At 41.3% G+C, this 13,544-nt stretch overlaps 2 protein-coding genes across 5 annotated transcripts in view; one reads left to right on the top strand and one right to left on the bottom strand.

Annotated features, from left to right (window-relative positions):
- The window catches only part of DOCK1 (dedicator of cytokinesis 1), a 271,608-nt gene that overhangs the window by 161,520 nt on the left and 96,544 nt on the right, over positions 1 to 13,544 (bottom strand). The gene's annotated exons all lie outside the window — the stretch shown is intronic.
- INSYN2A (inhibitory synaptic factor 2A) overlaps positions 1 to 13,544 on the top strand; it is a 40,953-nt gene that overhangs the window by 22,430 nt on the left and 4,979 nt on the right. For both annotated transcript variants that reach the window (XM_030951479.1, XM_030951478.1), the window contains one exon: positions 6,279 to 6,350. In XM_030951479.1, the coding sequence (XP_030807339.1) occupies positions 6,279 to 6,350 (72 nt within the window). The remainder of the gene's footprint in view (positions 1 to 6,278; positions 6,351 to 13,544) is intronic.

Raw genomic sequence — 13,544 nt, 5'->3', positions numbered from 1 at the left:
AGCTCTTGAATTGCTGTCGTGGGAGTCGTGCCGTACGCCCACAGTGCAAATACCTCAAAAAGCAAATTAGTCATCTGCTTCCAACTGTCAGGATGCAGCAAAAGACAAACCACTGTCTTGGAAAGAGCCTGAAAAACCTCACCACTGACTTTCTCTACATGGCAAAGGATTTTTTTTTCAGAAGCCAGATCAGTAATATCAACCTTGAAATAAGAAGAGAGAAGAATGTTCAATGTGGGAGTGTCAGGGTGGATGGGGTTTGGAGCAGCCTGGGATTGTGGAAGCTGTCCCTGTCCAGGGCAGGGAGTGGAATGGGATGAGCTCTGGAGAGAGGAAAACTGTTTTCAGTAAGGTTTAGTTAATCCTTAGTTAGAAAACCAGCCAGCAGCCCAAAGCTGGGATCACTTAGACCTCCGTGATCTCCGAGTGGGAAAACAAAACAGTGGGAAAGAGGAAAAACAGACTCAACAAAAAAATGGAAAATAGAAAAATTGTTAGGAGGGAAACCAAAAATAACTCAAGCACACCAGATCCTGAAACACACGGAGCAAATCCATATTTGCATCCAGAAGAGCCTCAAGGTAATTCCTCAAAGCACAACATCCATCCTGATTTTTACCCTCTCTAAATGCAAACTGCTAATTGGTAATTATCAACTTCAGGAAAACACAGCAGCAAAAAGGTTAAAACAATTTTTCTACTTTGAAAGTGATTTTTCAAAACACATTCAGAGGAGCCAAAGACTGGCCCAAGGTGGTTTAGACCTGCCCAGACCTGGTTTGGGAGCAGAATCTGAAGTTCTTAAAGGAACCAGAGACTTTTATCCACTAAAAACCTGATTTTGCTGATATACAAATACATTTGTATGAGTTTCCCATTGAACTAAAGTGGTAAAGCTTTCCTAGGGCACAATAAACCTCTAGGGCTAAGCAGGATTCATTTTAACCTAAAATAAGATGCAGAAGATATACAAGAGATTTTTCTGCATTTTACATGGCTGAAAAATGACTTACTCAAGTCATAAGGACAACTAAAGTGCTCTTGACAAAATGGAGTCATTTTATTTTGCCAAAAGGCAGATTATGTTTGTAGCAATAATTCCAATTTTCTCTTGAAGCACAGTTACTGGAATTATCAGTTCTGTAATACTTTAAAGTGGGAAACAAAGATTTTGAGAAGTTCTCCACCCAACTGTTGATTTTTAAAGCATTTTTCTGTAAAGATGGGCAACCTTAAGGCCAGGTTGGATGGGGCTTGGAGCAACCTGGTTGATGGAAGGTGTTCCCATGGCAGGGGGTGGAACTGGGTGGGTTTTACGATCCTTTCCAAGCCAAACCACTCTGGGATTCTGGGATCAGGAGGTTTAACCAGCTGTGTAATGAGTTGTCTCAGCAGCTCTAGGAAATAATAAAACAACTCCAATTAATACAAAGACTTGAGGAGAAGCAGGGCTTGCACTTCCTCTGAGCAAGGCCAGAACTGTCACATCAAACACACTTCAAAGGCTCACTGCCTGCCTAAGATCATTTGTTTCACTATATTTAAATAACAAACATCCAACTAAAAAAAATTCTTGAAGTCTGTTCATCCTCCTTGATGGTAATAATCCATCAAAAGTGTGAGGAACATCAAGATCATGCTGCTCTGTACCCATCACAGCCACTTCTGGAAAATCCTGCCATTAGGGGACTCCAGATCTAATAGATCAATCCTTCTAAATAATTTTTAGGAGGTTTTTCTTTATTTTTAATAGATGCCAATTTAAAAAAAATCAGCGTACACAGATCTAAGCTTCCCTCTCCCAGTTCAATGGGGTCTCTCTAATTTATACAAGCAAAAAAAATATACAAATGCAAAAATTTTGATGTTTAAGTTGGTATTTCTTTAAAAAAAGCCTCCAGCAGGTGCACAAATTGTGTGTTTCACAGGGATTTAGAGAGTGTAATCCCCTTAGGCTGCTCTGAAAATTGCAGCCTATTCTTAGTTCCTGCCAGCCCATGTCAGCAAAATGGTTGTTCTTCATTATGATATTTTAATACTTGGGAGTGTTAATTGAGGTTAAGCTCAGGTTGTACACAGAATGCTAAAAAAAAAAAAATATTAACCTGACAGGAAATGAAAGTCTCCTGAAAAAAAATATGGAAAAATGTGTGAAAAACTGGAGATGAGATCTCCTTTCCAAGGAGAGATGCAGACAGAGAAACTGAGATCACCTACATCCATTCTTGCTCCAGGACCTTCAAGGCCAGGTTGGACAGGGCTTGGAGGACCCTGGGATAGTGGGAGGTGTCCCTGCCCATGGAATTTTGTGGGATTGAAGGTCCCTTCCAACCCAAACCAGTCTGGGATTCCATGACCTGCCCAAGCTCTGCACATCCAGAAAATACAGGATTTAAGGTTAAAAGGATGAAGCTCTGGAGCAATGGCTCCTCCTCAGTGGACATCAGAACAATCACATCCAAAACAGGCTGAAACCCCAAGAATAACCCTGGGATCCCCACCAGGCCAAACCCAACCTCCATTTCTCCAAAAAGGCAACAGATTTTCTGTAGGAAACTCTGCCTTGTGAAAGACTTGACATTTGAAAGAATTTATTTTTACCAGAAATAACAACTGGTTTACTAATGAAGGACAAAGTTTTGGTCTCTCTCCTACATGGGAATACTTTCCAAATTATTTTTAGGAAGAAGAAAAAAAAAAGGAGCTTACTCAAACACTGCATGGCACAAGGAAAGCATCATCACCCAGAACTCTGCTCTCCTTCTCCTGGTACCCAGACTCTGCTCTCAAATCATTCCCAGCAGCCCAAACTGATGGAAACTCTGTTTTTCAGGAAGTCTGCACTGTAAATCAACCTCACTGCCTAAAATCTGCATGGCAATGCTGTGCCAGTAGTGAAATCCTTGCTGGAGTGAAGCAGACAAATTCCATGCAAGTGTTTGTGTAGATAATTATGTGAAAACAAGAAAGTGAAAGTCCAAAGCCCGGAGGTATCAACAACAAAATTCTTTCATGAGGAATTTAATTTTTATAGAAATAATTGAATTTACACTGTTCTAACACTCATATAATTCAGTCCTGGCTAAAGAGCTCTGAAACTGCCAGATGGAAACAAAACACTGGGACAAGATGGAGTGTTCTTGGGGCTTTCAGGGAATTCTAACAGGATCACTCAAAGAAGGAAATAATAGAAAATATGCAAAATTCATCTCTGATAAGCTAAAAATACTCAGTAAGGAAAAACTGCTTTAAGAAAATTTAATCAAGAATTAAATCCAACTAGAAAATGAATATATCACTATAACCAGTGAAGACTGAGAATTGCAAAGATGCTAAAACCAAGCACAGCTGAATGTGGCAGTTGAGAGATCAGGATTTCAAACTCATCATCCAAAAATCATCTCATTTTTAAATAATTACATCCAAGGATGTAAGTATTCATTTTCATCAGCTTAACAAGTCAGCCTTATACCAGCAAATATGCTTTTAAGTATGGGGAAATCTAGAATTATTATGCATTTAAAGACCATCAAATCATAGAATGGTTTGGGTTGGAAAAACCTTAAAGATCATCCAGTTCCAGCTGCTTGCAGGGCTACAAAGATGCATGAAAATGTTCCAACTGGAAAACAACTTTAAACAAAAAAACCAAACCAAGCTGGCACCAGCACAGGGTGTTTATGGCTTTACCTATAAAGAGCAGAGCCACATCCCTCTGAAGGCAGCTATTGACTCTTCTTTATGTCCTCAGTAAATAAAGGCCTTCCCCAACTCATCTCTAGGTTTTAAATGTTGTATCTTTAGTTAGAGCTTTTAGGAGCTGATCAATAGCTTGGGAAAAAAAAAACATTTTACAAGTCTCAGGTTCACAGTAGGGACAATCTGAATGTCAGCTTCTGAAAGATCTGGAGAGGGGAAATGAAAATCAGGAATTGCTTCTCTAAGAGAGGATAAGAGCAAATATAAACCAAGAGTGGGGTTTTCCCATAAGGAAGAGCACACCAAATGGACATTTTGCTTTGTGTGAATTCCTCTGCACATCTCAAGAAGGGTGGGTTCGATGCCATTTTGGTTTTTGCATTTTTTTCTTTTCTATGTCCTCTGTATTCTCTGCACATATATTTGGAGCTCTGTAACCTATTATATTACTAATAACTTTTCATTCCCTAGACAAAAAACAGCACAAATTGCAGAACTCCAAGCCCTGAGAAATACAAGACCCCTATCCTAGGTTGGTTCTCCCTAACTACCAAGGCTGAGAACAACTCTTCAAGATACATTTCATGGACAAAGTACAGCTTAGTGCCAAACTCCAGAAAAGGGACTTAACCCAGAGGAAATTGCACCACCACCTCTCCTCCTAATTAGTACATTCATGAATTATGCTAATTTTCTTAAAACTTATAAAAATGTACTCACCACTGGGAGGGCAGACTTTTGTAGGCATCTTTCCATAACTGTCCCTGAAAGCCCTCAATAAAAATCCATTTTTCTATTACCTCCTACTCTAAACTTATCTCAAATTTCATTTTCCAGGTTGGGAAAATGACAACAGGTTAAGATGGGATATTGGGAAGGAATTGTTCCCTGGCAGGGTGGGCAGGGCTGGGCTGGAATTCCCAGAGCAGCTGGGGCTGCCCCTGGATCCCTGGCAGTGCCCAAGGCCAGGCTGGACACTGGGGCTGGGAGCACCTGGGGCAGTGGGAGGTGTCCCTGCCATGGCTGGGGTGGCACTGGGTGGGGTTTAAGTTCCCTTCCCACCCAAACCACTCCATGGTTCTGTAATGTGGCTTTTGTGTGATGTTAAAAATCAGCAATGTTGGTAATCTGAGCTTGTTCCTCTGATTAAAAAGCAATTTTGAGGCCAAAATAACAACGACCATCTAGAACAGCAAGAACTCCACATTGCATTTTGCTTTTAGAAGGAAAAAAAAGTCTTAAAAGAAGCAGATTCACCTTCTCATGAACTTGTGTGGGACACCACAGTGCCAGGAGCTGCACCCACAGCCCAGAGCCTGTGGCTGTGCCACCACCCCAGCCACTGCTAATCCTTAAAATCATAAAGAAAAGTGACACAGGCCCAGCTGATCATTTCCTGAGCTACACAAACAGCCTGCAGCACCTCTGAAATGCTGATTTTCCGTCCTGGGCACAGGCACATCAAACAGTTGGTGCAGAATTTCCCATTAACACTTGATATTACATAGGCTGGATATTTTGTCAGGTAAAAATCAAGCCAATTTTTTTTTGCATATGCTGGATTTTTTATTTTTGCTCATTGTCAGGGCAGCAGAGGAGCTCTGTCCCTGCAAGGGCAGGGAAGGGGCAGAGATGCCCCTGGTTAAGCAAAGTAGCCCTGAATAACTGGAGGTCAACCAGCTGAACTGCCTGGGCTTGAGGCAGAACCTCCTTCCCTGAAGGAATCCTGACTTGGATCTGTTTTCCACATCTCCAAAGTTCCCTGGACAAATTATTTCCCCACTTCTTCCAAAAAAAACTTTGAAGAAATGTTGCCAGCACTTGTTTGTATGTAACAAACTGAAATAAACTTCAAAAGAGTCTAAATTTGTGATTTTCCAAAGAAAAATCTAAGTACCAATGCACAGATATTGAATTAACAATTTTCATTTTAAACTCATCTGCATGCCAGGACATTCATGTTCACAGGCAACTGTTCTGTTTTAATGAAATATATTTATTTTAATGAAATTTCTATGTATTAAAAAGTACCTGCATACATTAAAAACCCATTTTTAGTTAAAAGTGACCAATGCAGAGACAAGCAGAGGTAAATGAGAAGTCACTGCTGCAAGAGACTTCAAACCAGAGTGTGACAAAGCACAGCCGCAGGCTAAGGGAGCACAGGAAATGTCATTTCAAAGGCATTTTCTTCCTTCTAACACATAAACACCCCTACAACAAATCTTCAGACCACAGTGAGAGGCACAAAATTCCTAAACAGATCTTATTTTGCATTATTGTAGTCTGTACACTCCTCCTGATAGAATGGATTTTGTGTTTTGATTTATTGCTTAATGCTCAGAGTTTGGGTAGAGTGAAAGTGGAGAAAACAATGACACTCCTCAAAGAAGTAATTTCTTAATTTAAGATGAACATGCCAATTTTGGTGTTATTTTCCTAATGTTTGGATTTTTGTATTCAATATTCAAGGTAAAAAATAATCCTGAAAATCTGATTATTATGAAAATGGTCGTGGAAGGCCAAAACTTGTTAAAATAAGTAACTTTTTTACTGATGCCATGTTCTTGTCTTTGCAGGCTTTCCTATCGGACCGGCCAGGACACGGCCAATTGTGACACGTGCAGGAACAGTGCATGTATTATCTACAGGTGGGTTAAAATACCAATATTCCCATTTTTCCCTGGGAAAAAGCAAAGATTCAGTCACTAATGCAGGCTCAGCGATTGGCTTTGATGTTCCAATCAACAAAACAGAAATTTAACTCCACTAAAATCATAAAATTCAGCACCTGTGGAAGGGTAAATCACAAAGAGATGATTGTGGGCACAGAGCTGTGGGATGGGAGGTGTTACAAGGGGTGAGCTTTGTTTTTAAATTGCTGGAGGTATTTCGGATTTTCTGACCGACAAGTCAACTTCAATTGTACTTTTATACGCTTCTGTACCAACTTCAGATTTATTTTTATGGCAGTAACAACTGGACTTGGGAAGTCACCTGGAGAGAGGGTTTGTAAAGCAAAGAGAACCAGATACAGATCCCATCTACAGTTTTAGAGTAAAAAAAAATGTCAGGGAAAGATGGGATTTTTGAGAAGGAATTGTTCCCTGGGAGGGTGGGGAGGAGCTGGGATGGAATTCCCAGAGCAGCTGTGACTGCCTCTGGATCCCTGGCAGTGCCCAAGGCCAGGCTGGAGCAGCCTGGGACAGTGAAGTGTCCCTGCCCAGGAGCTGGAATGAGATGAGCTTTAAAATCCATCCCAACACAAACCATTTAATTTTCTGATTCTATAAGCTGACATTCCTACTCAGTTTGGGGTTTTTTTGGCACATCCAGTGAAGGACTAACAGGCACTGGGCATGAGGTGAAGCCATCATGAGGCTGACAATGTTTCACCCTGACAGCTTCATTGTCCTCCTTCTCTGGAGTCCCAAAAAATCCACCTGACTGTTTGAGGAGAGGTGAAAACAAACGTGGCTCCGGGTTTCAGCAGATCAGGCAGTGCAGCACAAATGAAAATGCACAAGATGCCAATTCCAGCAGAGATGGAAACTCCAATGAAGGCACCAGTGTAGGATTTCCCCCCTCACTCCTTAATTCTCTGCTCAGCCAGCTTTAGGCAGAACAGCTGGAGCTATTTATTTATGAATTTTCTCTTCACTGCACAGAAATAAAGGAGAAAAGGATGGAAACCTCCAGCTCCACTTTACAACCGACCACAACAGGGCTCTGTGCAGGGGCAGGAACCAATTAATGTCTTTGTTCCTCCTCTACAGCCGAGTTCAGAAGCACAGAAACACCCAAAGCCTCCTGTGCCTCCCTTTTGCTGTGCAATTCCTGCCCCAGAGCAGCCTGGAGGTGCAGCACAGCACAACTCCAGCAGGGAATTCTCCTTGTTTCATTAGCTAGGAAAAAAACCCAATTAAGACATTTTTGTAAATCTTCCTTTCTACTCAGTGGATTTCAAGTTAAGGAAAGTTCCAGCTTCCATTCTTGCATTCAATGGGAATGAAATCCAGAAAAGCAAGCTGGGAGAGTTTTCTACTGAGAGAGGGCAGGTCCTGCTGCTATTCCCACCTGGAATCCCTTTGGGCAGGTCCAGCTGCCCATTCCCACCTGGAATCCCTTTGGGAGGTCCTGCTGCCATTCCCACCTGGAATGCTTTGGGAGGTCCTGCTGCCATTCCCACCTGGAATGCTTTGGGCAGGTCCAGCTGCCCATTCCCACCTGGAATCCCTTTGGGAGGTCCTGCTGCCATTTACTCCTGGAATGCTTTGGGCAGGTCCTGCTGCCCATTCCCACCTGGAATCCCTTTGGGAGGTCCTGCTGCTATTCCCACCTGGAATACTTTGGGAGGTCCTGCTGCCCATTCCCACCTGGAATCCCTTTGGGCAGGTCCAGCTGCCCATTCCCACCTGGAATCCCTTTGGCAGGTCCAGCTGCCCATTCCCACCTGGAATGCTTTGGGCAGGTCCTGCTGCCATTCCCACCTGGAATCCCTTTGGGCAGGTCCAGCTGCCCATTCCCACCTGGAATCCCTTTGGAGGTCCTGCTGCCATTCCCACCTGGAATCCCTTTGGGCAGGTCCTGCTGCCCATTCCCACCTGGAATCCCTTTGGATATTTCCCTCAAGCCCTGTTTGCAGGGGATTTTTGAGCAAAAACCAGCTGAGCTTTGTTCCAGTTCAGGAGAATTCCTGCTGCAGGCAAGAAATCAGAAAGCAGAGGCACAGCAAAGCAGGGGAGGCAGGAGCAAAGGGGATTATGGAGACAGGATAAGCCAGAAGGGATAAACCAGGAATTCGCTGATAAAAGCAGCCCTGGGATATCCTGGAGGAACTTCTGAACACCTCTGGGCAAAGGGCAGCAGCTCCTGAGTCAGGCTGGCATTAAATCCAGATGCTCCTTTGCCAAGGGACTGCATGGAAAATGCTGCAGGGAGTGACCTGAGTTCTCTTTAGGGCAAAAGAGCTTTTAGGAACAGAAATTAAAACAGCTCAAGGTGCCAGAAATCCCTGAGTTCTTGGAAGGCACTGGACCTGTCACAGCAGGAGGTTCTTAGTCTTGAGCTCTTTTTTCCAATTAACATAGGAGAGACTTAATATATATGTAAATAAATAAATAAATATATGATTAATTTATCCCATATAAATATATAATATATATACTTCCTTATATTATATATGTATAATATATATTCTACATATAATTAATATATATAATTAATTATATTTATACAATTACATTATATTAATAAATATTATGTTACTAAAATAGTAAATAAATATGATAGTATTATAATCATTATACATACATACATACATATATATATATATATATATCTATATATAATTATTTTATCCCATAAGGGCATTAATATATAAGTAATGCCATTATGGGATAAATCATTATTTAGAGAGAAATCCTTCACTTTGCTTTTAATTGATTGTGTGGGTTTTTGGATTTTGATTCCATTTTGAACACTGTAACACAAAAAAAAAAATTGTGGCTGTTTCAAATCTTTATTTTCAAAGAGCATCTTAAAGGAATTATTAAGTTACCCAAGTGCATCCTGCAGTGTCAGGCAGAGCACAGGTGAGGAGGTAGAAATCCATGGAACTAAATTCTTCCTCTCAAGATGAATTTCAGAGTATTGATAGAATGGAGCACAAAAACCAGAGACAGTGAAGAAGGCAACAAAAAAACCCTGCTGTGCTTTAAAGAGTTTTTACATCCAAAATATCAATACTGCCGGGAATAAATGCTAAGAAGAGCCTTTTGGGAATACAGTTATTTTGCACATTAAATTTAATTTTTTTGTTAGTATTAAAAATCTATTTTATATTTTTAGTCTTTATATTGAGAAGAATAAATATTTCTTAGTACTAAAAAAGGAAAATCAGATTATTTTATCGTTTTTTAAAATAAATAGGGAAGTGATCAAATATTAAACAGTATCAAAAAGACAAATTAGCAAAACCTGAAGCTGCTTTGAAAATCAGGAGGAAAAGAAAGACATTCCCATTTGGATATTCCATTTTCCTCAAAATTCTACTTCTTTCTGCAATATGTTCAGGAACTTGGAACTCCAGAGCCAGGAATCACTCAACTTCTCTCACTGCACCAGAGCAGCCACAGCCTTAAAACTGTCAGTAAAAATATTCTTTGTAGGCATGTTCAGGTAGAATTTAAAACAGAAGCCAAAAAAGTGCTTAAATTGCAAAAAAACCCAACCACTTTATCATTTTATCCAGCAGTTTCAATAATCATGAGGTCACAAAACACTTCCCAAATCATCTGCTGCAAACACAACACAAATTTCTGTCTGATGCTGATGCCCCATGGACATTTTTAAAGACAGAAAAGAAGTTTAATTGGAGGTATTGCCAGGACAAAGTCAATTTAAACACTGAGGTATTTAAATAAAAATTCTGTATATGGCAGTAAATATGCAATTTTTACAGTGCAGTAAAATCTTGCTGTTATAAGAAGGAATTGCATTAAAATGCAGAAACTGTAGCAATTCTGAAAAACCCCAAACCCAGATGGACTAAAAGCTTCCCAACCAGTTTTATTCTGTAATTATATTTTCCTGGACCTGCCCTTCCTGCTCCTGTTTAGTTTCCCATCCCATGTGAATGTTAATCTTTGAGCAGGAATTTGAAGGAGAAAATGGGGTTTCTCTGGAATATTTGGTGTATTATTCTCAGGATTTTAGCAGTAATTATTCCTGGGAAGGAGCATCTTGTGGGATTCCTGCTGGACTTCCCTTCAAGCAGGAAGGTCAGGAATTTCCAACAGCTTTGACAAGGAAATTTCAGCTGCTGGAAGGAAATTTCTAGGAGCTGAAATCCCAGTTTCTGACTTGGAAGGAAAACAAATCCACACTCCATTATTGTAGTTCTGTGGAGGGGAAAAAAATCACTCAAAGCTGTCTCAATCATTAATTTGGCTGCTTTTTACTCCATTATTGATTTATGCTGCTGTGTTTTTACTTTATATTAATTTAAGGTGAACTCTCACTATCCAGCAGAAAATATATGATTTAGAATCTATAAAATGGAATTCAGTACAAGAGGTCAAACAGGTTAAAATATGGGGATAAAAGTTAATCAGGCAGCACAGAGCCCACATGGAAGAAATTCACTTTTAAAGGTTAGATACTTAAATATTAATTATTCAGATTAACAAATGTGGCAATAAAAAAGTGAGCATAAGGCATCAATCCCTAGGATAGCAACAGTGTAAGAAAATCAGGTGGTTCAAGGCTGAGAATAGCAATTTTCATCACCTTTTTATTTGCTACCCACATTAATTAATTTACATTTCTCATCTTATCTCTGGACTATAAGATGAAAAATGGATCTCAAAGGCTCCTGAATGCTGGCAGTGCTTTGGATCCCAGGCTGGGCTGATTTTTGGGCTGAAATAAGAGATTTAGCAGAGATTGCTGGGAAGTGCATTGAGCTCATTTTGAAGTGATTAGTGCTTCTCTGGATCCTGTTTTTCCAGGATGTGAAGCACTAATGCTGTGTCATCCAATTCACGGGACCCACAGGGTGGAATTCTGTAATTCCTGCTTCACCTCCCCGTGGTCCAGCTGCTCTGAGAGCCTGGAGGATGTGAGGAGGAGGAGAAGGGAAATTCAGGTGTCACCTGAGGGGCTCAGCTGGAGGGGAAGGAAGGAGGATTTCCCTGGAGGCAGAAAAAAGAAAAAGCCACCCAGAGCCTGTGCAGGCTCCAGCCTTGGAGGTGCCAAGGGACAAGGGGAGAATGGACATGGAGCTGCTGGGATGAGCCCAGAGCAGCTCCAGGATGATCAGAGGATGGAGCAGCTCTGCTGTGGGGAAAGGTTGGGAGAATTGGGATTGTTCAGCCTGGAACAGAAGTTTTGGGGTGACCTCAGGGTCCCTTCCAGTGCCTGAAGGAGCTACACATAGATGGAGAGAGACTACAAGAGTCTGAAGGGACAGGACACAGGGAATGGCTCCCACTGCCAGAGGGGAGGGATGGATGGATTTTGGGATGGAACTGTTCCCTGGCAGGGTGGGCAGCCCTGGCACAGGTGCCCAGAGCAGCTGGGGCTGCCCCTGGATCCCTGGCAGTGCCCAAGGCCAGGCTGGACATCGGGGCTGGGAGCACCTGGGACAGTGGGAGGTGTCCCTGCCCAAGGGGTTGGAATGGGATGAGCTTTAAGGTCCCTTCCAACCCAAACCATTCTGTGACCCCATGATTCTCTGAAATCCCTCAGCAGCTCCATCCTGAACACAGATTTCTCTGATTCAGCAATTCTCCAGCAAGCAACAGATCATGAGCAGCTAAAACCTGAAAATGATCCATGACAACAACGTGTGACTGTGCTAGAAAATGAGAAAACCCATCCATATCTCTAGCCTCTTGCTCCAAACCCTCCCACAGTCCATATGTTTAATCCCAATGGTTCTCACTCCTCAAATTCTGCTCTCAATCCCTCATACAGCTCAACTAAATTAGAAAAGGTTCTCTGCTGCCTGCATGCAAAAGTAAACTCATTAATATATACTGTCAAATACAGAAAGCCAAAACAAGAAAATTCATCTCCCTGAAGGGGCTCCAGGAGAGCTGGAAAAAGATTTGGGACAAGGGATGGAGGGACAGGACACAGGGAATGGCTCCCAGTGCCAGAGGGCAGGGATGGATGGGATACTGGGAAAAAATTCTTCTCTGTGAGGGTGGTGCCAAAATAAAATCATCCAAGGGCTGCTAGTTGATTTTATTTGGCCCAATTTTCCTGGGAAAGACAACACTGATGTACAGGCAACTGCTCCAAAATGGAAAGTTTTGGTTGCAAATCTTGTGAGTCTGTAGTGATTCTGGGGAGAAAACACAGAAATATTTATCACAAATAGAATTTTACTGCTTGTTGATAAAAACAGCCCCTCTGTTTGGAGGAAGAATTAGGGATAGGCATTAAAGATGGAAAAACTCTCAGTCAGTGCTCCCAATTTAACAATATTTAACAACATGGAGGGAAGTGAAGCTTTAGGATGTCCTGACCACGTGTGTCAGGCCAAGGTTTGTGCTATTAAATAATATTTAAAATTCATCTCTTGTTTCTGTAGGGCTTGTTCAGAATTGTCATTCCATTGAAAAGTATGATTCTATTATTAAAGAAAAAAATGCTTCTGAAGCAAATAATTCCCATCTCCGTGTGTCAAGCCAGGAGAACAGGAGAGTCCTGGATAATTAAATGAATGGAGTTATTATGGGCAGGCTTAAGGGACAAAATGCAAGTTTGAAAGTGAAAAGAGGCACATGGCAGGAGGATATTTCAGGAAAAGGTCATTTGGAGAGAGGACACCTGGAGATGCTGAGGGGACAGAAATAGCACTGAGCAAAGCAGGATTGGCAGAGCTGCGACAGGTGACACAATCAAGCTCAGGAACACAGCTCAACAACAAAGATATCAAGAAGTCCTACAAATATGGAATATTTGCTGAATTTAATCGCTGGAAGTGGCCAAGGCAAGGCTGGACAGGGCTTGGAGCAACCTGAGAGAGTGGAAGGTTGGAATGGGATGATCCTGAAGGTCCTTTCCAACCCAAACCTTTCCGGGAATCTGTCACTGATCATGATTAGTAGTATTTCATATGATTGATACAAAATTAAAGAGTAAAAATAAAGTCAGCTGTAGATAACATAGAAAGATATGTGAATTTTTTTTTTAAAAATCAGGTTTTTGTCTTTTTTCTGCAGCACAAAATTAAAGCCTAAGTTTGCAATCAAATAAATTTGCCTCATGGAGCAATCCCATTAAAACATCTCCAATGCTGGATAAATTGATGCTGATAGACCCCAATCAATTAT

This window comes from Camarhynchus parvulus, chromosome 6, assembly GCF_901933205.1.
Source record: "Camarhynchus parvulus chromosome 6, STF_HiC, whole genome shotgun sequence".
Lineage (NCBI taxonomy): Eukaryota > Metazoa > Chordata > Aves > Passeriformes > Thraupidae > Camarhynchus > Camarhynchus parvulus.
Note: the sequence above shows the minus strand (reverse complement) of the source record. Positions and strands in the feature narration are given on the sequence as shown.